The 25,946-nt window shown below is 50.4% G+C and overlaps 1 protein-coding gene across 1 annotated transcript in view; it reads left to right on the forward strand.

Moving 5' to 3' along the window:
- crtac1b (cartilage acidic protein 1b) overlaps positions 1–25,418 on the forward strand; it is a 35,558-nt gene extending 10,140 nt beyond the window's left edge. Inside the window, exons 2-15 of the mRNA XM_084709348.1 lie at positions 265–455; positions 2,257–2,453; positions 4,225–4,361; positions 6,870–7,026; positions 11,066–11,200; positions 12,349–12,494; positions 14,782–14,918; positions 16,136–16,218; positions 16,903–17,003; positions 17,514–17,682; positions 19,593–19,738; positions 20,668–20,710; positions 23,065–23,208; positions 23,867–25,418. Of these exons, the coding sequence (XP_084565474.1) occupies positions 265–455; positions 2,257–2,453; positions 4,225–4,361; positions 6,870–7,026; positions 11,066–11,200; positions 12,349–12,494; positions 14,782–14,918; positions 16,136–16,218; positions 16,903–17,003; positions 17,514–17,682; positions 19,593–19,738; positions 20,668–20,710; positions 23,065–23,208; positions 23,867–23,997 (1,917 nt within the window). The 3' untranslated portion in view covers positions 23,998–25,418. The remainder of the gene's footprint in view (positions 1–264; positions 456–2,256; positions 2,454–4,224; positions 4,362–6,869; positions 7,027–11,065; positions 11,201–12,348; positions 12,495–14,781; positions 14,919–16,135; positions 16,219–16,902; positions 17,004–17,513; positions 17,683–19,592; positions 19,739–20,667; positions 20,711–23,064; positions 23,209–23,866) is intronic.
- The last annotated feature ends 528 nt before the right edge of the window (positions 25,419–25,946 follow it).

Below are 25,946 nucleotides of genomic sequence, written 5' to 3' on the forward strand. Positions count from 1 at the left end.
TCAAAGGATTCTGGTTAACTTGTTGCTTACGGTAACCCCGCGCACAGAGTTGTGGGTAATACGTGCCGCCATTAAGACAGCAAGGCAGCTCATATGCTCTCTTAAAAAATGACCGTTATGTGACGTATTTCAAGGTATCTTATTAGACAGGAAGAGAAGATTTAAGACATTTCGAACAGACCTCGCTGTCTTAAAAGGAAGGAAGGAAGGACGCATTTTAAGAGTTTTCGAACAGAGCCCAGGTGATGATGTGTGTGTCTCCAGGTGATGATCCACCTGGTGGTGTGTGTGTTCCTGCCGGTCCTCTCTCTGGCCCAGAGGTCGGAACCCATGTTCTCAGCCGTCACCATGACGATGCTTCCCCCTGACTACGAGAACAACCCCACCCAGCTGAACTACGGCGTGGCCGTCACAGACGTGGATGCAGACGGAGAGCTGGAGATGGTCGTTGCCGGGTGAGCAGAGAGGGACAGGGAGGGAGGGAGGGATGCCAGGTATGAACTAGGCAGCGGTGATGGGCTTCTGAGCGGAGATCAAACCCTCACAGGACGATGAGCGTTACCGTGGCCGTGCAGAGCTCCGCGTTGCCTCCAGCCTGACCAGCCCTCCTCTCAGAGTGACTACATCCCCTCACTCACCCCTGACTCCAGCCTGACCAGCCCTCCTCTCAAAGTGACTACATCCCCTCACTCACCCCTGACTCCAGCCTGACCAGCCCTCCTCTCAGAGTGACTACATCCCCTCACTCACCCCTGACTCCAGCCTGACCAGCCCTCCTCTCAGAGTGACTACATCCCCTCACTCACCCCTGACTCCAGCCTGACCAGCCCTCCTCTCAGAGTGACTACATCCCCTCACTCACCCCTCCCTTCTCAGACGTCACTCCATTACAACCATTCACAGACCAGACACGGATCCAACAGAATAACCCGAAAAGTACATCAAAGAACTGATGAAGGAAGAAGGAGAGAGCTGTTCCAGTGCCCTGAGGCTGGGGCCTGCTGGATGGAACCACGTGTGATGCGTTGGAGACGGGTTGAAAAGGATGTGTGATTGGTTTGAGTCAAGCTCAAGAGACCCAGCATGATTGGTTGGAGCCAGCCTAAGCGCAGGCCTGATTGGCCAGACTGCAGGAGCAGAAGAGCAGTGAGGACGTTCAGTGTGTTGGACAGAATAACGATGGAGTGGAATGAACCTCTTTAATCTTTGTTACTCAGTCAGGATGGAGTCTCACAGGCTGGAACCCTCCCGGGAACACACACACACAGATCCTCACAAACACACACACACAACCGCACACACACCCACACGCACACACATGACAGGTGGGCAGGCCGGCCTAGTTTCGGGGTGATGAGGATAGATGGCTAGGGAAACGATGTGTTGTCATATCCTCCCAGGAGAAAGTTGCAGTCCAGAGGAAGTGAGATTTTAGTGTACAGTGTGTGAGATGTTAGTGTACTGGAATCGTGATTGTTGTCTATAGGAAGTTGGTTTGTATTGTACAGGAAGTGGAATTGTATTGTGGGATCGGGGTACATAAACTATGGATGGCTGAAACTACAATCCCATGGGCCCAGTGGCTCAAATGCCAGAGCTGACAGAGCCCAAGAGAGAGAGAGTAGGATAACGTGAGATAGAGGAAGACATTCTCCTATCTTCTTTCTGAGTTACACAATTAGCACACTCATGTCCTATAACCTCATTATTACATTATGTGACCTGAAGATTTGGTCAGAATTCAGACTTTTTGTTCAGATCCCGACAACCACTTTCGGATGGAAGTTCCCATCAGAAATAATCTCAAGTGACTTCCTGAGGTTGAAACTGTGGGAGAGAGTTACTAATATAGAGAATATTTAATTTAGGTAGAGGACATTTAAGGCTCTGTCGGAACATTTAGAAACGTTAAGTTCCTGTTCTACAACTTTGAAATCAGCCGGTCCTAGCATCATGTCATTACCTCGCTTTATCCTCATGTTCTCTAACTTAGGAATACAGCCAAAGACAGAACAAACCACGGGAAACAAACATACATATATTAAAGCTGTCAATCAGTATTGTTGACAACTTTACAAAATAAGATTTTATTTTGTAAAAAAAAAAAAAGTACATTTAAGTACATTAAAGAGAAGTACATTTAAGTACATTCAGAGAAATATAAGGACATGTCTCTCATTAATCCATTAAAGTGAGAGTGAAGTATGCTCTGTTTGGGCAGAGAGGCTGTGTCTGACCTGAGCTGGTCTCCTCCAGGTACAACGGCCCCAACCTGGTCCTCAAGTACGACAGGCACAGGGAACGCCTGGTCAACATCGCCGTCGACAACCGCAGCTCGCCCTTCTACGCGCTAAGAGATCGCCAGGGCAACGCCATCGGCGTGACGGCTTGTGACATCGACGGGGACGGGAGGGAGGAGATCTATGTCCTCAACACCAACAACGCCTTCTCAGGTGCACACGGAGAGAAACACACACACTAAGACGGACACACGAGGCAGGACAGAGCTCAGATCAGTAGAGACACGAGGCAGGACAGAGCTCAGATCAGTAGAGACACGGGGCAGAACAGAGCTCGGATCAGTAGAGACACGGGGCAGAACAGAGCTCGGATCAGCAGAGACACGAGGCAGGACAGAGCTCAGATCAGTAGAGACACGAGGCAGGACAGAGCTCAGATCAGTAGAGACACGGGGCAGAACAGAGCTCGGATCAGCAGAGACACGAGGCAGGACAGAGCTCAGATCAGTAGAGACACGAGGCAGGACAGAGCTCAGATCAGTAGAGACACGAGGCAGGACAGAGCTCAGATCAGTAGAGACACGAGGCAGAACAGAGCTTGGATCAGCAGAGACACGAGGCAGAACAGAGCTCGGATCAGCAGAGACACGAGGCAGGACAGAGCTCAGATCAGTAGAGACACGAGGCAGGACAGAGCTCAGATCAGTAGAGACACGAGGCAGGACAGAGCTCAGATCAGTAGAGACACGAGGCAGGACAGAGCTCAGATAGGTAGAGACACGAGGCAGGACAGAGCTTGAATCAGCAGAGACACGAGGCAGAACAGAGCTCAGATAGGTAGAGACACGAGGCAGAACAGAGCTCAGATCAGTAGAGACACAAGGCAGGACAGAGCTCAGATCAGTAGAGACGAGGCAGGACAGAGCTCGGGTGAGCAGAGACACGAGGCAGAACAGAGCTCGGATCAGTAGAGACACGAGGCAGAACAGAGCTCGGATCAGGAGAGACACGAGGCAGGACAGAGCTCGGATCAGCAGAGACACGAGGCAGGACAGAGCTCGGATCAGCAGAGACACGAGGCAGAACAGAGCTCTGATCAGTAGAGACACGAGGCAGAACAGAGCTCAGATCAGCAGAGAGACGAGGCAGAACAGAGCTCAGATCAGCAGAGACACGAGGCAGAACAGAGCTCGGATCAGCAGAGACAAAGTGATCTCCTCTGTGTTTAATAAGGGAAAGGACAAGCTTGGTGTTGATAATAGTTCTCATACTCTATCCTACAGGTAAGTCAGTCACCTGTGGGATCACAGTGTCATCCCTAACACAGGGGAGGGCACCGCTCAGACATAGACACTACCTCTCTACCTCTTTAGATAAGAGTAGTTATCATTATCATCCCTGTGCCTGTTCTAGATCTCTACATCCGCACTGTGCCTGTTCTAGATCTCTATATCTGCACTGTGCCTGTTCTAGATCTCTGTATCTGCACTGTGCCTGTTCTAGATCTCTACATCCGCACTGTGCCTGTTGTAGATCTCTACATCCGCACTGTGCCTGTTCTAGATCTCTGTATCTGCACTGTGCCTGTTCTAGATCTCTGTATCTGCACTGTGCCTGTTCTAGATCTCTGTATCTGCACTGTGCCTGTTCTAGATCTCTGTATCTGCACTGTGCCTGTTCTAGATCTCTGTATCTGCACTGTGCCTGTTCTAGATCTCTGTATCTGCACTGTGCCTGTTCTAGATCTCTGTATCTGCACTGTGCCTGTTCTAGATCTCTGTATCTGCACTGTGACTCTCAGAAGTGCTTTCTGACAACTTTGATGTTCCTGTAAAATGTTTCACTCCTGTTCTCTCCCTGCACTTTAGTCTTCTAAACAGACTCTCCCTGTCTCTCCCTGTCTCTCCCTCTCTTTCTTGACCTTTCCCCCTCCCCCTATTTTCTTGCTCTGTCTCTTTCCCCCCCCCATCTCTATCTCCGCAAGGTCGAGCAACGTACTCTGATAAGTTGTTTAAGTTCCGTAACGGGCGCTTCGAGGACCTGCTGAGCGATGAGATTAACGAGCATAGAGATGTAGCTAACCGCATGGCAGGACGATCAGTAGCCTGCGTGGACCGGAAGGTAAACAGGCACTCTCACACACATACACACACACACATACACGGACACACACAAACACACTCACGTATATTCATTCTCTGCAGCGAGATAATTACAAACTCCTGGGAACGTTTGTTTCAAAAAACATAATCTCAGGAGGCATGACTGAAGAAGACACCCTCTGTCTTTCCCCATCTGTTTATCTTCTTTTCTCATATCCTCTCTCTATCACTCCACATTGTCCTCTCACTCCACACCATCCCTACATCCATTCCACCCCTTCTTTCTTAGTGTCTGTCCCCCTCTCCCTCTCAACCTTCCCCCTCTCTCTCACCCCCTCTCTCCCTCTCTCCTGCTTTATCTCCCCCTCAACCTCTCCCCCTCTCAACCTCTCCCTCTCAACCTTCTCCCCCTCTCTCCCTCTCCCTCTCCCTCTCTCCCTCTCTCCTGCTTGATCTCCCCCTCAACCTCTCCCCCTCTCTCTCTCTCTCCCTCTCTCTCCCTCTTAACTTCTCCCCCTCTCTTTCTCCCTCTCTGTCCCTCTCATCCTCCGCCCCTCTATCTCCCTCTTTTCCTCTCTCCGTCTCACTATCCCATTTCACACTGTCTTTACTCTTTATGTCCATATCACTTTGGTTTCTCTCTCCTTCTCTCCATCCCTTTGTCTCTTTCTCATCCTGTGTCCACCCTCTCCCCCTCCTCCAGGCAGGGACCAGGTATGTACTGAACAGGACCAAGTAGCAACAGTGAGGGAAGGGGAAGATGGATCTGTTTTGATCCTTTTTTTGTAGCAGAGACAATTCTTGTAGACAATCTTCACATCACCATCACCACCATCATCCCCACCATCCCCACATCATCACCATCATCACCCTCATCACCACCATCATCATCATCATCACCATCATCATCATCATCACCACCATCATCACCACCATCATCATCACCACCATCATCATCACCATCATCACCCTCATCACCACCATCATCATCATCATCACCATCATCATCATCATCACCACCATCATCACCACCATCATCATCACCACCATCATCACCACCATCATCATCACCACCATCATCATCACCATCATCACCCTCATCACCACCATCATCACCATCATCATCATCATCATCATCATCATCACCACCATCATCATCATCACCACCATCATCATCACCATCATCATTATCACCTCCATCATCATCATCATCATCATCACCACCATCATCATTATCATCATCACCATCATCACCACCATCACCATCATCACCCTCATCACCACCATCATCACCATCATCATCATCATCATCATCAGGAGAGCAGGGCTGTTTGAGTCTAGATGCGCTCCTAACACCAGCGGCTCCATCAGTCATGCAGAGCAGTGATTACTCTACTCTGCCACTCTGCCACTGTGCTGCGTCTCCTTCATCACTGTCCCCTAACTGATGAAGAGGAGGGGTGGAGGCCCTCCTGAGAGCTGATGGATGGAGCCTGCTGTTCCTGGGAATGACAGGCTACTGTGAGGGATAGGTGGAATGGAAGGTTCCAGATTAATAGATGGATATGTTGCATGACCTTCTAACTAGCTTCAAGTGGCTTCGCACAGCATGTGTCAATGTGTGTGCACAAAAACACACACGTGTTGTGTAAATGTGTAAAGTATCAGGTTTCCTACACTAAACACACACACATATATACGTTCATGCACACACAAACGCACACACACCTACAAAGGCATGCACACACTCAGACTTCAACTGTTGAACTGGAAAGTAAAGTGACAGGACTTAGCCTTGGGTGAGGCATTACGGAAAATCACTGACTTTTAACACTGCTAACTAACTTCCAATGGCCTTCATGCCTTTAGCTGCGAGTGATGTTTTGCATTGGGATGTGTGTGTGGGTGCACGCATGCGTACGTGGATGTGACCGGAGGCTATGGTAATATTTACATCTAGTGGCTTCATGTTACTTTCCGTCCTGCAGAGCAGTGATCATGTGTGTGAGTGTGGGTGTGTTTGTATGTGTGTGAGTGTGTGTGTGTATCCTGGTGTGAAGCTGATTGGACGAGGGGGGGTCGTCCATTAGAGTGGTTCCATCTGTGAGTTTGTGTCTGCAGGGACTCCCACCATAATGGAGTGTGAAATTAATCTGTAAAGAGAGAGGGAGAGACGGAGAGAGAGAAAAGAGGGGGAGAGAGAGAGGGATTGGAAAGAGAGGGCAGACAAAGACAGAGGGAAAGGGATGATAAGAGTCTGGAAGATGGATGAGGAGAGGAGAAAGAGAGAGAGAGAGAGAGGGAGGGAGGGAGGGAGAGAAAGAGAGATAGATAGATAGAAAGAGTGAGAGGGAGAGAGAGAGAGGGGGGCAGGGCAGATGATGCCAGTCTTGCTGTGCCAGTCTTGCTGTGCCAGTCTTGCTGTGCCAGTCTTGTTGTTGGTGATTGGGCCACACTGAGTCTCACGCTGAGTCCCATGCTAACTGTGTGTTCAGAGCTAATCCCCACGGTCATGCTTGTTTCTCAGGGAACGGGCCGCTACGCCATCTACATCGCCAACTACGCCAGCGGCACCGTCGGTCCCCACGCCCTCATCGAGATGGACGAGGACGCCAGCGACCCCGCTCGTGGGGTCATCGCCCTCACCAACGTGGCAGAGCAGGCCGGGGTCAACAAGTTCACTGGTAGGTGTGCGTGTGAGAGACAGACTGCGACCATACCTCTAGCAGTGGAATGAAACATAGACGCCATACCAAGAATAGACAAGAAGAGAGGTGAGGTCAAAAAGAAGAGAGGGAAAAAAGAGAGCGAAAAATCTGGAACGATAAAAAATAAAAGCAAAAAAGGGAGAACCGAGAGGAGAAAAGAAGGCGTGAGACAGAGAAAAGTAGACAGAAAGAAAACTACAGTAGAGAGAGAGGGAGAGAAAGAGAGGGACAGAGAGAGAGAGGAAGAGAGAGAGAGGAAGAGAGAGAGAAAGAGAGAGAGACAGAGAGAGAGAGAGGAAGAGATAGAGGGGAAAAGTGAGAGACAGAAAGAGAGAGAGAGAGAGAGAGAGAGAGAGAGAGAGAGAGAGAGAGGTGATAGTGTTCTCTCTTTGGGCCCTGTCAGCTGTTTACTGCGGTCAAAGTCACGCAGAGGCGAGGGGAAGGGTGCTTCTTACATAGATCAGCCTGGACCAGCTCAATGGACCAGAGACTACACTCATCATGGCCGCTGGGGCTGTCCAGGTGACAGGGGCTGACAGACAGCCAGAGGCCTGGGCTGGGCTGGAGGAGGGCAGGATATGGATAGGTAGGACTGGGGCTGGGCTGGAGGAAGGCAGGATAGGGATGGGTAGGACTGGGGCTGGGCTGGAGGAGGGCAGGATAGGGATAGGTAGGACTGGGGCTGGGCTGGAGGAGGGCAGGATAGGGATAGGTAGGACTGGGGCTGGGCTGGAGGAGGGCAGGATAGGGATAGGTAGGACTGGGGCTGGGCTGGAGGAGGGCAGGATAGGGATAGGTAGGGCTGGGCTGGGCTGGAGGAGGGCAGGATAGGGATAGGTAGGACTGGGGCTGGGCTGGAGGAGGGCAGGATAGGGATAGGTAGGACTGGGGCTGGGCTGGAGGAGGGCAGGATAGGGATGGGTAGGACTGGGGCTGGGCTGGAGGAGGGCAGGATAGGGATAGGTAGGACTGGGGCTGGGCTGGAGGAGGGCAGGATAGGGATGGGTAGGACTGGGCTGGGCTGGAGGAGGGCAGGATAGGGATAGGTAGGACTGGGGCTGGGCTGGAGGAGGGCAGGATAGGGATAGGTAGGACTGGGGCTGGAGGAGGGCAGGATAGGGATAGGTAGGACTGGGACTGGGCTGGAGGAGGGCAGGATATGGATGGGTAGGACTGGGGCTGGGCTGGAGGAGGGCAGGATAGGGATAGTTAGGACTGGGACTGGGCTGGAGGAGGGCAGGATAGGGATAGGTAGGACTGGGCTGGAGGAGGGCAGGATAGGGATAGGTAGGACTGGGGCTGGAGGAGGGCAGGATAGGGATAGGTAGGACTGGGACTGGGCTGGAGGAGGGCAGGATAGGGATAGGTAGGACTGGGGCTGGGCTGGAGGAGGGCAGGATAGGGATAGGTAGGACTGGGGCTGGGCTGGAGGAGGGCAGGATAGGGATGGGTAGGACTGGGGCTGGGCTGGAGGAGGGCAGGATAGGGATAGGTAGGACTGGGGCTGGGCTGGAGGAGGGCAGGATAGGGATGGGTAGGACTGGGCTGGGCTGGAGGAGGGCAGGATAGGGATAGGTAGGACTGGGGCTGGGCTGGAGGAGGGCAGGATAGGGATAGGTAGGACTGGGGCTGGAGGAGGGCAGGATAGGGATAGGTAGGACTGGGACTGGGCTGGAGGAGGGCAGGATATGGATGGGTAGGACTGGGGCTGGGCTGGAGGAGGGCAGGATAGGGATAGGTAGGACTGGGACTGGGCTGGAGGAGGGCAGGATAGGGATAGGTAGGACTGGGCTGGAGGAGGGCAGGATAGGGATGGGTAGGACTGGACTGGAGGAGGGCAGGATAGGGATAGGTAGGACTGGGACTGGGCTGGAGGAGGGCAGGATATGGATGGGTAGGACTGGGGCTGGGTTTTGGGAAAAACTGAGCTAAGCCGGGCCAAACTGGGCTAAGCTGGGTTGGAGCTGGGGCTGGACTAGACAGGCCAGGGTGGGCTAGGATTGGATGCAGTACGCGTCGTTGAGCACTAGAGTGCGCTGGTCCAGCAGGGCAGCCTGTCAGCTGGCAGCTGTAGAAGATGATATAGATACACCTTCACCTCACCGTGCTCCGTCTGTCTGGATGGACGCTGGTGACATGCTCCCCAGAGCAGTATAAACACTTTACGACCCGGAGGAGAGAGAAGAGGGAGGGCGGGCGGGAGAGGGCGGGATTGTCTGAACTCAGAGAAAGGGGGAACATAATTCAGACAATCAGCCAGGCTGGCAGACAGGCAGACAGACAGACAGACAGGCAGACAGACAGACAGACAGGCAGACAGACACACAGGCAGACAGACAGGCAGACAGGGAAGCAGGCAGGCAGACACACAGGCAGACAGACAGACAGACAGACAGACAGACAGACAGGCTGGCAGACAGGCAGACAGGCAAGCAGACACACAGTCAGACAGACAGGCAGACAGGCAGGCAGGCAGGCAGGCAGGCAGGCAGACAGGCAGGCAGGCAGACAGACAGACAGACAGGCAGACAGACACACAGGCAGACAGACACACAGGCAGACAGACAGACAGACAGACAGACAGGCTGGCAGACAGGCAGACAGGCAAGCAGACACACAGTCAGACAGACAGGCAGACAGGCAGGCAGGCAGGCAGGCAGGCAGGCAGGCAGGCAGACAGGCAGGCAGGCAGGCAGACAGGCAGACAGACAGACAGGCAGGCAGACAGACAGGCAGACAGACAGACAGGCAGACAGACACACAGGCAGACAGACACACAGGCAGACAGACAGACAGACAGACAGGCTGGCAGACAGGCAGACAGGCAAGCAGGCAGGCAGACACACAGGCAGACAGACAGACAGGCAGGCAGGCAGACACACAGGCAGACAGACAGACAGACAGACAGACAGACAGACAGACAGGCAGACAGACACACAGGCAGACAGACACACAGGCAGACAGACAGACAGACAGGCAGACAGACAGACACAGACAGACACAGACAGACAGCTTACTGTACAGACATCAACTGTTTCTCTCTACCCACCCCTTCTTTTTGATCTCTCTTTTGTCTTTTCTTCCTCTTTCTCTCTGTCTCTCTTCCTGGCTCTGTCTCTCTGACTGTGTTCGTATCACACCATTGATTTCTGATAGGACATGAGACTGATCCTGATAGGCTGATTGCTCCAGAAATAGAGATGGTCTACAGTATTACAGTATTGAGCGGTCAGAAGAATGAATGGAGGATGACCTCTTCTTTTACGACGTGCCAAGTAGTGGGGGAATTACTGTAAGACTCTGTTGGGTATTGAGGGGGTCAAAGAGAAAGAGAGATGGGGTGTGTGTGTGTGTGTGTGTGTGTGTGTGTGTGTGTGTGTGCTATGCGGTCAGGGTCCTTGTCAGCAGAAAGACCTGCTCTGCTAAGGGGAAATGGCCTGGAAAGACAGTAATGATCTCTGAGATCGCTTCTGTGATGGAGCCTGATCTCCCTCTCTCTTTACCCTCCTCCTTCACTCCCACTCTCCTTTTCATCTCTTTCTCCTTCCTTTGTGTTTTCCCCCTCTCTTTCTCTCTCTCTTCCTCCTCTTTCTCTCTTTCTCTCTTCTTCTCTTTCTCTCATTCTCCATCTCTCTCTCTCTCTCTCTCTCTCTCTCTGTCTCTCTCTCTCTCTCTCTCTCTCTCTCTCTCTCTCTGTCTCTCTCTCTCTCTCTCTCTCTCTCTCTCTCTCTCTCTCTCTCTCTCTCTCTGTCTCTCTCTCTCTCTCTCTCTCTCTCTCTCTCTGTCTCTCTCTCTCTCTCTCTCTCTGTCTCTCTCTCTCTCTCTCTCTCTCTGTCTCTCTCTCTTTCTGACTTCCCCCTCCTTATGTGTCTCCTTCTTGTTTCTCTCCCTTTCACTTTTTCTCTCCCTCTCTCTCTCTCTTCCTCTTTTTCTCTCCCCTCCGCCTCCCCTCCCCTCCTCTCTCTCTCTCTCTCTCTCTCTCTCTCTCTCTCTCTCTCTCTTTTTCTCTCTCTAGGAGGGCGTGGGGTGGTGGTGGGGCCCATCGTGAGCCAGACCCTGTCTGACGTGTTCTGTGATAACGAGTATGGGCCCAACTTCCTGTTCAGGAACAATGGAGATGGAACCTTCACCGACGTGGCGCAGCAGGCTGGTGAGAGGGAGGGAGAGATGGAGGAAACAAAAGACAGAAAGGGAGGGATGAATAAAGGGAGAAAGGAAGCAATGGATGAATAAAGGAGTTGGAGGGAGGAATAGACACAGAGAAGGATGGAGGGATGGAGGGAAGGAAGAATGACAGTGAGAGAAAGGGAGGGTATTGTTAACTTGTCAATTCATTTCAATTCAACTTTTGTGTCAGAATCAGGGACACAAACAATATACTATATAATCATAGAATTAGACATTAGAATGAGAATCTGATAATAACCCAGTTGACAGATACATTTGGAAATCAGAATTCAATAGAGCCCGGAAAGTAGTGACTCTTGCAGTTCGAACAAGCTAGGTTTTTAAACGGGAAACTGTCATTACTGTAAAGTCAACGTGAAGCTTATGAATGCTTGCCTTTTTACATTTATCCCACAAGGGGGCAGTATAGAGAGTATAGCGATGTGCTCTAAGAAATCATTGTACTCTCGCATTCTTAACATGTTCTGAAAACATGCAGATTCTTTCTACCAGCATTACTGTAAATATACGACACTGCTTTCACATGTCCTTGTCATCATTCTGCTGATCTGTCATGACATGCTCTAGATATTTAGTTTGATCTCAAACACGTAGCACTTGCCCGGACAAATAAATATTGGTTCCGCATATCATAGCATTACTCTTTGCACTTTTGTATTGCATATTATGTTCACCCACATAATCACTGCTAGGATCAAATGAATAGCCAGTTTATCAGCATACATAATATTAGGTTGTTACCAACCATTCAGCATCCTCTTAGCATACAGCATTCTCCTAGCATCCAGGCAGTGTTGCAGCCTCTTAGCTGGTCAGATAAATCCTGCATGAGCACATTACAGAGTGATGATGAGGGCAACCCCACATCACCCTCCGGCAACGCCAAAGCGAGTTTTTATCAATACTGTTTCTCAGTATACAGAACTACTGAAATCAATGCAATTACAATCAATTTGAACATTCCAAATGGTTCCACATGTGAAAGATACCAGTGGAGATGTATGAGGTTAATTTGGTTCAAGTTGCAACGCTTGAAAACCAGTCATGTGGACATGCTGTGTAAACTAGGGGCATTTGTTTTCTACCCCTTCCTGTCCCTCTGGGGCCCAGGGGTGGAGGACCCCATGCAGCATGGCCGCGGGGTGGCGCTCGCTGACTTTAACCGTGACGGCAAGACGGACATCGTCTACGGCAACTGGAACGGACCGCATCGCCTGTACATGCAGATGAGCAACAGCCGCAAGCAGAAGTTCAAGGTTTGGACCTGTTGTTGTAGCTTCCAAGTGTGGAGAAATCGGGTTTGGTTACCATGGGTTCCCAGTGTAGAGAAATCAGGTTTTGTTGCCATGGGTAGGTTCCTAGTGTAGAGATCTAAGGTTTGGCCTTTGTCATGGGAACTCGAACATTGTAGCAGGACCAGACGCTGAATCTAGGTGGTGAGGAAGAGACACTTGTTCATTTAGATTTATAATGAACCATTCCTACAACATCTTAGTGACTTAGTGTTACTTTAAACAAGAGGTTGCTGGTTGGCTGCCTCCTCCTGGGATACTGCTGGTCTCTGAATCACAGTAGTGTTGATTCATGGATCCTGAGTGACTGATCAATGTGGAGAAAACAGAGATTGGATGGAGACTTACAGATGGTCAGACAGGGCATTTAACTATCCCTGCAGCAAGACAGAGCTAATTACTTCTGTCGTGTGCAGTACTGTTTGTGTGTGTGAGAGTGACTATGTATGTGTGTGAAAGAGACAGAGAGAGAGAGACAGAGACAGACAGAGAGAGAGAGAGACAGAGACAGACAGACAGAGAGAGAGAGAGAGAGAGAGAGAGAGAGAGAGAGAGAGAGAGAGAGAGAGAGAAAGAGAGCAGAGGAAAAGAGACGGAACAGAGAGAGAGAGAGAGAGAGAGAGAGAGCAGAGGAAAAGAGACGGAACAGAGAGAGAGAGAAAGAGAGAGAGAGAGAGAGAGAGAGCAGAGGAAAAGAGACGGAACAGAGAGAGAGAGAAAGAGAGAGAGCCTGGTAGAGCGAGACTGTGACTGTCTCTGCTCCCTCAGGTGCTTCATTAGATCAGCTGGCCGGGAGATAAACGTCAACACCACAAGCTTTATGGAGGTTAAACACAGGGTTAATCTGTGGTGCTGGCCTTAGAGAGAGGTACACCGCACACACACGCACACAGAAGATAAATTAAATAACTTATCACACTTCAAAGCATGCCATGGGTACATTACAAACTGACCACATTCATGGAGCGCACACACACACACACACACACGCACACACACACACACACAGAGAGACCCTCTGGTTGTTTTGACCTTTGCCTCCATAATGAAGCTGGCCAGTAAGCGTAATTATCTCCAGGCTGAAACAGCAGCTTGCCTGGAAAGTGCCGATTAGTGCTGTTTGGGTTTTAATTCAAATCCATGGTGGAGGCTTTACGCTGTACACACACACGCACATGCACACGCACGCACACACACACGCATGCACACAGCAGTGCCTCCCACATAATAATTCCTAGATATAGAGTTGTGTAATGGGATGGAGAGGCTTTGTGCTGGATGAACATGCAGCTTGTTAATGACCAGATCCCTGTCCTTCCTTCCTGCTCTACCATCATCTATATACTCCTTATCCTCCACACTCCTCCCCCTCACCACCTCTCTTTCTTTCTTTCTTTCTCTATTTCTTTCTTTCTATCTCTTACTTTATTATGTATATCCCTAAAAATGTCCTCCCCCTTTTTCTATCCATCTCCCTCTTCCTCTGCATATCCCTTACCTCTCGTCCATCCCTCCACCCCCCCTCCCCTCACCTTCACCTGAGCAGCAGAAGGTCACCCCCCCACACACACACACACCTCCCAGGCTTTATGGTCCCTATAATGAAACAGGGAGTAAATATAGGAGGGTGAGGGAGAGCAGGGCTGGCCTATAACTCTTCCTCAGCTTATCACCACCTCACTGAGGGATGGACACTTCTGTTACTTCACCATGCAAAACTCCCCCCAAACGGAGGAGAGGAGAAGAAAGTAGAGGAAAGGAGAGGGGGAGGAAGAGGAAAGGAAAGGAGGGGGAGGAAGGAGAAGAGGGGAGAGGAGAGAACCGGAGAGGGAGAGTAAAATACTGGAGAAAGAAGAAGAGAGAGATGACTATTTCACCCACGCAGGAGAGTAATAGAAGGAGACAGGTTCTCTCCAGGTAGTAATGATCTCAGGCACCTCATGATCATCTAACTCAGTTCTGTGTGCTGTTGGACTATGATAACTCAAGGCCCTGGAACAACAGTCCCAGTGCTGCAGCTCTGTGCCTCTCAGCAGTATTGAGATCAGGCCAAAGTGTGGAGGTCCTCTCTGTCTCTACAGGGTAATGAACCAGCTCCCCAGAGTCTTGGTAATATGCATTCTCTAAGGAAAACAGTTTCCCATCTACCTGCCTCTATGACATTGACTGGTTAATGATTTGTCTCTGCTGTGTGTGTGTGCGGGTCTGTGTCTTTACATGTGTGTGTGTGTGTGTGTGTGTGTGTGTGTAGGACATAGCGTCACAGAAGTTCTCCATGCCTTCACCTGTGAGGACCGTCATCGTTGCAGACTTTGACAACGACAACGAGCTGGAGGTGTTCTTCAACAACATCGCCTATAGAGGCTCATCTGCCAACCGACTGTTCAGGTACACACACGCACTCTCTCACACACACACATGAACACACACACATGAACACACAAACACACTCGATTATAATCAATTAGTAAAAGCGTTGGCAACAAATTTAATTATCGATTGATTGTGTCGCGCGATTATTATGCCACTCAATATGTCGTGGAGATGTTTGAGTATTAAAAAAAAAGTGTTTAGTTGAGCGCGGGTGGGAGCATTTCTCTAGCCTGTTGTCATACTCATAATTCTTGTCAGAATATGAGTCTGGTAACTCTCCGTTGGGCTGTGACTATGGGGCGTGTTTCAACCATGTTGTTTGTTGAAAACGAATTCAACCCAAGGGCTCTTTTGTGACGTTGTTGATTACGTTACTGTTGATCATCTGTCCATCATCGTATAAAGCCCACCCTGACAATTTCATTGGTCCGCCCAGATCCTGGTTTTATGTAGTTGTTCCCAGTACGAGACCCTCCAGACCCAACTTCCCGACTAAATTTTTTGGTGGGTGGGGAGAAGTTGGGCTGGCAGCCAGGCAAGCATTTCACACTAAATACATTGAAACTGTACTAATTGACCGAGGTGAAGTCAGTTTCATATTCGACATTCGTCTCACATTCGGAAGATGCTACTTTGCAGCATCGCGTTATTTCAAATAAAATGATAGAAAATCACTAATCTTTGAAAATAGCTTAATCCTCGGTAATCTTAACTTTTTTCAAAATTGTGTCAAAAAATCGTAAATATACACCAAAGTATTCTAATAAAGTCTGTCCTACTTCCACAGCCTTTCAATTTTCAATAAAGTTTTAAACAAAACTCGAATAAATTGCTCATCTTGGAAAATAGCATTACAGTAAATCCACGGTAATATTAATAATTTTTTCAAAATCGTGTGCCTGTTTGTGCAAATTCTGAAGATTTTTGGCACTGTGAATTTGCACTGCCAGTTCTGTTTTTGAATAAAGGGTTGGAAATTAATGATTTTTTGTTTCCGTTTTTGTATCCGATTCATCGATTAATCGAAAAAAGAATCGACAGATTAATCAATTATTAAAATAATTGTTAGTTGCAGCCCTATTTCTCACACACAAACACATGCACACACTCTCTCTCACACATACACACACACACACACGCACACTCTCTCACACACACACACACATCCTCAGTATCCACTGGGAACTGTAGTTGTTGAACAGTCCAGTTTGTCTTTTGATGGGGTGTGGCAGGGTGACACGGAGAGAGCATGGAGACCCCCAGATAGAGGAGCTGAACGTGGGGGAGGCAGCAGAGCCAGAAGGCCGAGGGACAGGTGAGGTCACACCTCACATTTACCTAGCGACAGGTGAGGTCACACCTCACATCTACCTAGCGACAGGTGACAACACAGCTCACATCTACCTAGCGACAGGTGTGGTCACACCTCACATCTACCTAGAGACAGGTGACAACATACCTCACATCTACCTAGCGACAGGTGTGGTCACACCTCACATCTACCTAGAGACAGGTGACAACACACCTCACATCTACCTAGCGACAGGTGACAACACACCTCACATCTACCTAGCGACAGGTGAGGTCACACCTCACATCTACCTAGCGACAGGTGTGGTCACACCTTAATGGGGACTACTACTGAGACAAATTAGCTACATGATGTTAGCCAAAGTAACTCTGGAACCCTCTGGAACTCATTAGTCTAATTACACATGTCTGCCTTGTAGTTGGGACCTCTGTAGCATGTGGAATATACATATTTGATTACAACACGTCCATTCATCCTCCCTCCACAAGATGTCACCAGAGGTCCATTAGAGAAAATAGGTGTCTGCTGTGTGTGTTTACAGCTGAACTATCTGTCCATTCAGACAGGAAGGCCATCACTGATAATTCAAAGAAACACTTTAACCAAGGTTTATCTCCCAATATGTGAATGACCCTTGACCCTGACCTCTGGCCGGTGCCCTGTGACCCTGGTGTTGTGGTGTTGCAGGGGCGGTGGTGACCGACTTTGACGGGGATGGCCGGCTGGACCTGCTGGTGTCTCATGGAGAGAGTGCAGCTCAACCCATATCCATCTACAGAGTCAACCAGGTACACTTTTGTGTGTGTGTGTGTGTGAGAGAGAGAGAGAGATAGAGAGAGAGAGAGAGAGAGAGAGAGAGAGAGAGAGAGAGAGAGAGAGAACACAGGGTAAGATGTGAGAGAGAGAGTGAGAGAGAGAGAGAGAGAGAGAGAGAGAGAGAGAGAGAACACAGGGTAAGATGTCAGCCAGAGAGTGAGAGAGAGAAGATGACAGAGAAAGAGAAAAGGTAGGATAAAAGAGAGATAGTGTGTGTATGTGTATGTGTGTGTAGAGAGAGAGAGGCAGCAAGTGATAGCCTGTGTGTGTGTGTTAACCACAGTGTCTAGACAAGGTTTGTGTGGGATAGGTACAGGTATAGGGAGGAGATAATAAACCGTTCTTCATAGTTCCCTCCCTCTCTCTCTCTCTCTCTCTATCTCTCTCTCTCCCTCTCTCTCTCTCTCTCTCTCTCTCTCTCTCTCTCTCTCTCTCTCTCTCTCTCTCTCTCTCTCCCTCTCTCTCTCTCTCTCTTTCTCCAGGGTATCTCTAACTCGTGGCTGCGTGTGATCCCCCGTACCCAGTTTGGGGCGTTTGCCCGCGGTGCCAAGGTGGTGGTCTACACCAAGAGGAGCGGGCCACACACCCGCATCATCGACGGGGGGTCGGGATACCTGTGTGAGATGGAGCCGGTCGCTCACTTTGGTCTTGGTATGGCTGACACAGCTGCTACAAGTCTCTAACAGGGTCTAACAGGGTCTAGTACCCAGTACGTGGCTGATGTCAATAAGGTTAACACAGATTCTAGAAGGGTTTAGCCAGTTGACAGGGTTCTAGAAGGGTTTAGCCAGTTGACAGGGTTCTAGAAGGGTTTAGCCAGTTGACAGGGTTCTAGAAGGGTTTAGCCAGTTGACAGGGTTCTAGAAGGGTTTAGCCAGTTGACAGGGTTCTAGAAGGGTTTAGCCAGTTGACAGGGTTCTAGAAGGGTTTAGCCAGTTGACAGGGTTCTAGAGGGGGTTTAGCCGAGTAATAAAACTCTACAATAGTACTGGCAGTGGTACACATATTTACTTAAATGGTTCATAAAGTCAAATCAATTTGGGTGAAGTAACAAAGTAAAAGCAGAATGTTGTTGAGCAGATTCAGAAACCTTTCTATCAAATGAGACCTGCAAGGTGGGGTGCAGTGTGACAAGTGTGTGTCTGTTGGGGAAGGAGCAAGCAGGGGCTCCCAGAAGTCCACACTTGAGCTTCGACACATTGGTACGGTCTGCTGGGAGCTTGTGATAATCCTTCTGTTACTATGGTGTGTACTATGTAGAACATCTGACATCTCCTCCTGTCCTCCTGTCCTCTACTCTGCTATCCTATTCTCCCTTCTTCTTCCCTTCTTCTATTCTCCTCCCTTCACCTCTCCTTTCCTCCCTTTTTTTCTCCTCTCCTCTCCTCTCCTCTCCCCTTTTCTCCTCTCCCCTTCTCTCCCCTTGTCTCCTCTCCTCTCCCCTTCTCTCTTCTCCCCTTCTCTCCTCTCCTCTCCCCTTCTCTCTTCTCCCCTTCTCTCCTCTCCTCTCCCCTTCTCTCTTCTCCCCTTCTCTCCTCTCCTCTCCCCTTCTCTCTTCTCCCCTTCTCTCCTCTCCTCTCCCCTTTTCTCCTCTCCCCTTCTCTCCCCTTGTCTCCTCTCCTCTCCCCTTCTCTCTTCTCCCCTTCTCTCCTCTCCTCTCCCCTTCTCTCCTCTCCTCTCCCCTTCTCTCTTCTCCCCTTCTCTCCTCTCCTCTCCCCTTCTCTCCTCTCCTCTCCCCTTCTCTCTTCTCCTCTCCCCTTCTCTCTTCTCCCCTTCTCTCCTCTCCTCTCCCCTTTTCTCCTCTCCCCTTCTCTCCCCTTGTCTCCTCTCCTCTCCCCTTCTCTCTTCTCCTCTCCTCTCCTCTCCTCTCCCCTTCTCTCCTCTCCCCTTCTCTCCTCTCCCCTTTTCTCCTCTCCCCTTCTCTCCTCTCCCCTTCTCTCCTCTCCTCTCCCCTTCTCTCCTCTCCCCTTCTCTCCTCTCCCCTTCTCTCCTCTCCTCTCCCCTTCTCTCCTCTCCCCTTCTCTCCTCTCCTCTCCCCTTCTCTCCTCTCCTCTCCCCTTCTCTCCTCTCCTCTCCCCTTCTCTCCTCTCCTCTCCCCTTCTCTCCTCTCCTCTCCCCTTCTCTCTTCTCCCCTTCTCTCCTCTCCCCTTCTCTCCTCTCCTCTCCCCTTCTCTCCTCTCCCCTTCTCTCTTCTCCCCTTCTCTCCTCTCCCCTTCTCTCCTCTCCCCTTCTCTCCTCTCCCCTTCTCTCCTCTCCTCTCCCCTTCTCTCCTCTCCCCTTCTCTCCTCTCCTCTCCCCTTCTCTCCTCTCCTCTCCCCTTCTCTCCTCTCCTCTCCCCTTCTCTCCTCTCCTCTCCCCTTCTCTCCTCTCCTCTCCCCTTCTCTCCTCTCCTCTCCCCTTGTCTCCTCTCCCCTTCTCTCCTCTCCTCTCCCCTTCTCTCCTCTCCTCTCCCCTTCTCTCCTCTCCTCTCCCCTTCTCTCCTCTCCTCTCCCCTTCTCTCCTCTCCTCTCCCCTTCTCTCCTCTCCCCTTCTCTCCACTCTTCTCCTCTCCTTCTCCCCAGGTAAAGATGTGGCCACTAGTCTTGAGGTGTACTGGCCAGATGGACGCTCAATGGCTCGCCCTCTGGAACCCTCGGAGGTCAACTCTGTCCTGGAGGTGCCCTACCCCCGCGACAAGGAGGAGGTCACTCCAGCCCTGGAGATAGAGGTTTCTACACACATGACATAGATACCAACCCTAACCCTGAAGATAGAGGTTTCTACATACATGACCTAGAATATCAACCCTAATCCTGGAGATATAGATGCCTACATACATGACATAGAATACCAACCCTAACCCTGGAGATAAAGATGCCTACATACATGACATAGAATACCAACCCTAACCCTGGAGATAGTTTCTACATACATGACCTCGAATATCAACCCTAATCCTGGAGATAAAGATGCCTACATACATGACATAGAATACCAACCCTAACCCTGGAGATAGAGATGCCTACATACATGACCTAAGGCTACATACATGGATGAACGTAAACTATACACATGACTGACAATCACATACATGATTCACAATACTGAAGTCCTTATATTTACAACATGGTACTATGTACATGACATACGACAGTCATATATGCATAAAACGGAGCATTGTCTTGCTTGTAGTATTGTAGTAATAATACTACATCCATGAACCAGGAATGGACACACGACATAGTCACTGACTTCAACAAATGTGTGGGGATGTTTGAACATTTGTCAAGCCTTTGGTGAAAGTTTAAACTCCAGATTTCCTGTATGATTCCTTGTCACTGAGCTGTGCTGTGTGTGTAATGTGTGGTGTGTTACTGTGCTTGGGTGTGTAATGTGTGGTGTGTTACTGTGCTGTGTGTGTAATGTGTGGTGTGTTACTGTGCCGTCCTGTGTGTAATGTGTGGTGTGTTGCTGTGCTGTCCTGTGTATAATGTGTGCTGCGTTACTCTGCTGTCCTGTGTGTAATGTGTGGTAAGTTACTGTGCTGTGTGTATAATGTGTGGTGTGTTGCTGTGCTGTCCTGTGTATAATGTGTGGTGCGTTACTCTGCTGTCCTGTGTGTAATGTGTGGTGTGTCACTGTGCTTGGGTGTTGCAGTGTGGCCAGGGGTTTACCATGAAGGAAAACGGACGCTGTACAGGTATGTCAATTCTGAATCAGCAAGGTGATGTCATGGTGATGTCATGGTGATGTCATGGGGATGTCATGGTGATGTCATGGGGATGTCATGGTTATGTCATGGTGATGTCATGGTGATGTCATGGTGATGTCATGGGGATGTCATGGTGATGTCATGGTGATGTCATGGGGATGTCATGGTGATGTCATGGTGATGTCATGGTGATATCATGGGGATGTCATGGTGATGTCATGGTGATGTCATGGGGATGTCATGGTGATGTAATGACCTAGTCTGTCCTGGTCACAGTCTGTCCTGCTCTGACCGGGTCTAGTCTGACCTCATATAGTCTGACCTCATATAGTCTGGCCTGGTATAGTCTGGCCTGGTAAATCCTGCTCCAGTCTAACCTAGTCTGTCCTGGTCTGGTCTGGCCCTGGTGTAGTCTGGTGTAGTCTGGAGTAGTCTGGTCTGGTGTGGTCTGGTCTGGTCTGGTGTAGACTGGTGTAGTCTGGTGTAGCCTGGTGTAGTCTGGTCTGGTCTGGTGTAGTCTGGTCTGGTCTGGCCCTGGTGTAGTCGCGTCTGGTCTGGCCCTGGTGTAGTCTGGTGTAGACTAGTCTGGTGTAGTCTGGTCTGGTGTAGTCTGGTCTGGTGTAGTGTGGTGTAGACTAGTCTGGTGTAGTCTGGTGTAGACTAGTCTGGTGTAGTCTGGTGTAGTCTGGTGTAGGCTGGTGTAGTCTGATGTAGTGTGGTGTAGACTAGTCTAGTGTAGTCTGGTGTAGTCTGATGTAGTCTGGTGTAGACTAGTCTAGTGTAGTCTGGTGTAGTCTGGTCTGGTCTGGTGTTGTGGTGGAATTTCTATGATTGAATGTGTGAGGTCAGAAGAATTTGTCTTTATCTGTTTATTCTTGAAATCAAGGAGGAGCAGTTCTAAAACAGGATCATAAATTATGTCTGGAGTAGAAGGGCTCCCTGAAGGTGTCATGATCTGAACACTCTTTTATACAGTAATGCCAGACAGTTACATCATTAGTTCAATAGTTCATGTCTATCAAAAGAGGAATTCTTCAATAACAGAAAGTTAAAAAAAGGAAATAGGTTGCAGAACTTAATACAGATGCTCAATATTAAAAACATAGCTTGAGACAAGAAAGAAGAACTTGTCAACAAAAATCCCTGGAGTATGGGCAAAACAACCAGGGTTAAACAGTCAAATTTGTTAGACGTTTGTCAGCAAACGGAAACTTCAGCAATACTGTCTTAAGCCAAATGCTTATGCTAGCTTTACAGAAGTTAAAACCTCAGCAATAATTGTTCTAGGCCCAAGAATATTATAGACATCTTAAAGAAAAGTAATTTTCTATTACAGTGTAGTCTGGTGTAGTCTGGTTTGGTCTAGTGTAGTCTGGTCTGGTCTGGTGTAGTCTGGTCTGGTGTAGTCTGGTCTGGTCTGGTGTAGTCTGGTCTGGTCTGATGTAGTCTGGTCTGGTCTGGTCTGATGTAGTCTGATGTAGTCTGGTCTAGTCAGGTGTAGTCTGGAGTAGTGTGGTCTGGTGTAGTCTGGTCTAGTCAGGTGTGGTCTGGAGTAGTGTGGTCTGGTGTAGTCTGGTCTAGTCAGGTGTGGTCTGGTGTAGTGTGGTCTAGTCAGGTGTAGTCTGGAGTAGTGTGGTCTGGTGTAGTCTGGTCTAGTCAGGTGTGGTCTGGTGTAGTCTGGTCTAGTCAGGTGTGGTCTGGTGTAGTGTGGTCTAGTCAGGTGTGGTCTGGTGTAGTCTGGTCTAGTCAGGTGTGGTCTGGTGTAGTCTGGTCTAGTCAGGTGTAGTCTGGAGTAGTCTGGTCTGGTGTAGTCTGGTGTAGTCTGGTCTGGTCTGATGTGCTCTAGTCTTGTTTGTCCTGGTATACTCTGTCCATCCTTCTAGGGGTATTTTCAGGGTGTACCTTGTCCCTTTGTCTCCTTATCCCCTTATCATCTTGTCTCCTTGTCCCCCTTGTCACTTTGTACCCTGTCTCCCTCCTTTACCCCTCTCTCCCTCACCCCTCTCTCCCTCACCCCTCTCTCCCCCACCCCTCTCTCCTCCACCCCTCTCTCCCCCACCCCCTCTCTCCTCCACTCCTCTCTCCTCCACCCCTCTCTCCCCCACTCCTCTCTCCCCCACCCCTCTCTCCCCCACCCCTATCTCCTCCACCCCTCTCTCTCCCACCCCTCTCTCCCCACTCCTCTCTCCCCCACCCATCTCTCCTCCACCCCTATCTCCTCCACCCCTCTCTCCCCCACTCCTCTCTCCTCCACCCCTCTCCTCCACCCCTCTCTCCTCCACCCTTCTCTCCCCCACTCCTCTCTCCCCCACCCCTCTCTCCTCCACCCTTCTCTCCCCCAGATCAGGATGAGTGCATCCACTTCCCGTCTGTCTGTCCTCTGGACCGCCCTGTGTGCACCAACACATACGGCAGCTATAAGTGTCGCGCCAACAAGAGGTGCAGCCAGGGGTTTGAACCCAACGATGACGGCTCTGCCTGCGTGGGTGAGTGCTGCTGCTCCCGGGCAGGGAGCTGCATCCAGGAGGGAGAGGCCTGGACCTGGGGCCTGGACCTGGGGCCTGGACCTGGGGTCTGGGGCCTGGGGTCTGGACCAGGGGCCTGGACCAGGGGCCTGGACCTGGGGTCTGGACCAGGGGTCTGGACCAGGGGTCTGGACCAGGGGTCTGGACCAGGGGTCTGGACCTGGGGCCTGGACCAGGGGCCTGGACCTGGGGTCTGGACCAGGGGCCTGGACCTGGGGTCTGGACCAGGGGTCTGGACCAGGGGTTCTGGACCAGGGGTCTAGACCTGGGGCCTGGACCAGGGGCCTGGACCTGGGGTCTGGACCAGGGGCCTGGACCAGGGGTCTAGACCTGAGGCCTGGACCAGGGGCCTGGACCTGGGGTCTGGACCTGGGGCCTGGACCAGGGGCCTGGACCAGGGGCCTGGACCAGGGGCCTGGACCAGGGGACCGTCAGGCTGGCAAAGATGGCGGCTCTCAGGAAGAAACGTCTGTTACTAACATTGTCTCTGTCTCACCTGTTACCTCTCTTTCTCCTTCTGTCTTTCTTCTCTCACCTCTCTCTTTCTCTCTCGCTGTCACTCTGTCTCCCTCTGTTTCTCTCCTCTCTCTCTCTGGTCTCCCTCCCTCTCTGTCTGCAGCCCAGGTAGCCTACTTTGGGGACACGCGTTCCTCTGCCGTGCGGCGGTGGACTGGTCTCTCTCCCTGGCCTCTCTCTCTCTCCGCTCTGCTGCCACTTCTGTGTGTCCATCTCCACACAGGACTACTGTAGCCCGCCCTTCACCTCCCTCCGGAACCTTCCCTCCTTCCTGGCCTCCTTTCCCTCTCTCCACATCAGTTGCTCCTGGGTGATAGAGAATGTATAGAAACCCATGTACAAACAAACATTTCTTGGACATTTTTCTTCTTGTCTTCACCCCTCTGAAAAAGACAATCTTCTGAAGAGACGTCTCTCCGCAACCCTTGTTGCTGGTTTTGTCTCCACGGGAACATATCTTAGCACCCGGAACTGTTACAAACACACACTCAAACGCACACACAAACAGAAACACAGGTAACAGGCTAGCTGGCTTTGTGTTTGTGTGTGTGTATGGCATGTGTATTTGTAAAGCAATAGGGGTTTGTAAACTTGTGCCAGACCATCTGCCTCAAATGTTAAATGACATTCTGTTAGCTATGCAGAATCTAGGAAAACACAGACACAAACGCACACGCAGACACAGACACACAGACACACACACAGACACAGACACAGACACACAGCCCTCTGCCCTTCTTCTTAGACACACATACACAGACTCACCGTCAGCCCTCCCTCCATCCAAGTGTGCTGCATGCTCTCCTGATTAGCTTGGATCCAGCTGCCTGCTTCCCCGCCCTAACCCCCAGTTCCTGCTGCCTACTGGACACTACATACAGCCACTACATCCTCTCCACTCAGACTGGCATGAAGGCCAGCTGTGTGGGTGGGGTCTGCATCTCTAGGGAGCAGCTGATTGGTCCCACTGCACCAGACACAAACTATCAAACACACTGTGTGTTTAACACAGATAAGAAAACATGATACTGCACTGGAGCAACAAGGACTCGCATCTGCAAGACCTAGGACGTTAATATGTCTGTGTATGATATCTTGGAAGTTGTAGATATCTTTGTCTATGATATCCTGGATGAGAGACATATCTGTGTATGATATTATGGATGATATAGGTATCCCTGTCTTTGATATCATGGCCTGTGCAAGTATTTCTGTTTATGATATGGAATGTGTAAGTATCTCTGTATACTAAATAATTTAGGATGTAGGTATCTCTGTGTGTGAGACCATGGAGTGTACTCAAGGTATCTTTTTGTATGAGACTACGCTCCATGGTGTGGTTTAACCAGTTACCAATGGCAACATCAACAGCTAAACCGTGCTCTGCCACAGTACATGATGCAACCCTCGCACTGCGCTGGACGTCGCCTCGGTAACAAGAGCTCCCTGTCATTCTCCCAGAATGCATCGCGGTGGCGACCCGTCATACCAAAGCTCCTCTGAACTGTAGACTGGTTGCTACGGTAGCCAGCAGGCTGCACACCAAATGACCCCTATTTCCTGTTAATGCTGCTGCCCTTCCTGTCTGACGGCCTTCTAGGGTCTTCCTGTTACCATGTTCCATTCTTACTGTGGTTACCAAGGTGATTAAAATCTTATCATGTCTTTAACGGAGGACTCAAACATGGTTATGGGGGTGATACAAAAGCTGGCCAAACGGGGAACGCACACACGCACATTCACACTTACTCTTTGTCCAAATATCTGCCTGTTCCTCTCTCTTCCCACTCACACCAACAGTGCACCCTCTTGTGTTCAAGCAGTGTGGTTCCCCTCCTCCCAGACCCCGCAGGAAGAACGTGCCAGAACCCTGGAGGTCCCATCTCTGATCACCTCGATCCAGCCAGAGACCTGAGGCAGCAGACAGAACACGACAATCTCCACACCACCGTGTTCTTCCATGTACAAACACGTGTGTGCGTGGACACGTGTGAGTGTCTCTCGCTGTCTCCTTGGTGAGGGGATTGTTTCTGCGTCTCCCTCATGCCTGTACTCCTACAACACGGCCCCCAACACGGCCCACGAGGGATATGTAAATATGTTCCTCGCAGAACTCCAAGGATATATGTTTGGATCCACCACGGTGTTGGAGTCACGTTCCACACAGTCAGCTGGAGAACGTG

Source organism: Hypomesus nipponensis, chromosome 11, assembly GCF_054491055.1.
Source record: "Hypomesus nipponensis isolate SF chromosome 11, ASM5449105v1, whole genome shotgun sequence".
NCBI lineage: Eukaryota > Metazoa > Chordata > Actinopteri > Osmeriformes > Osmeridae > Hypomesus > Hypomesus nipponensis.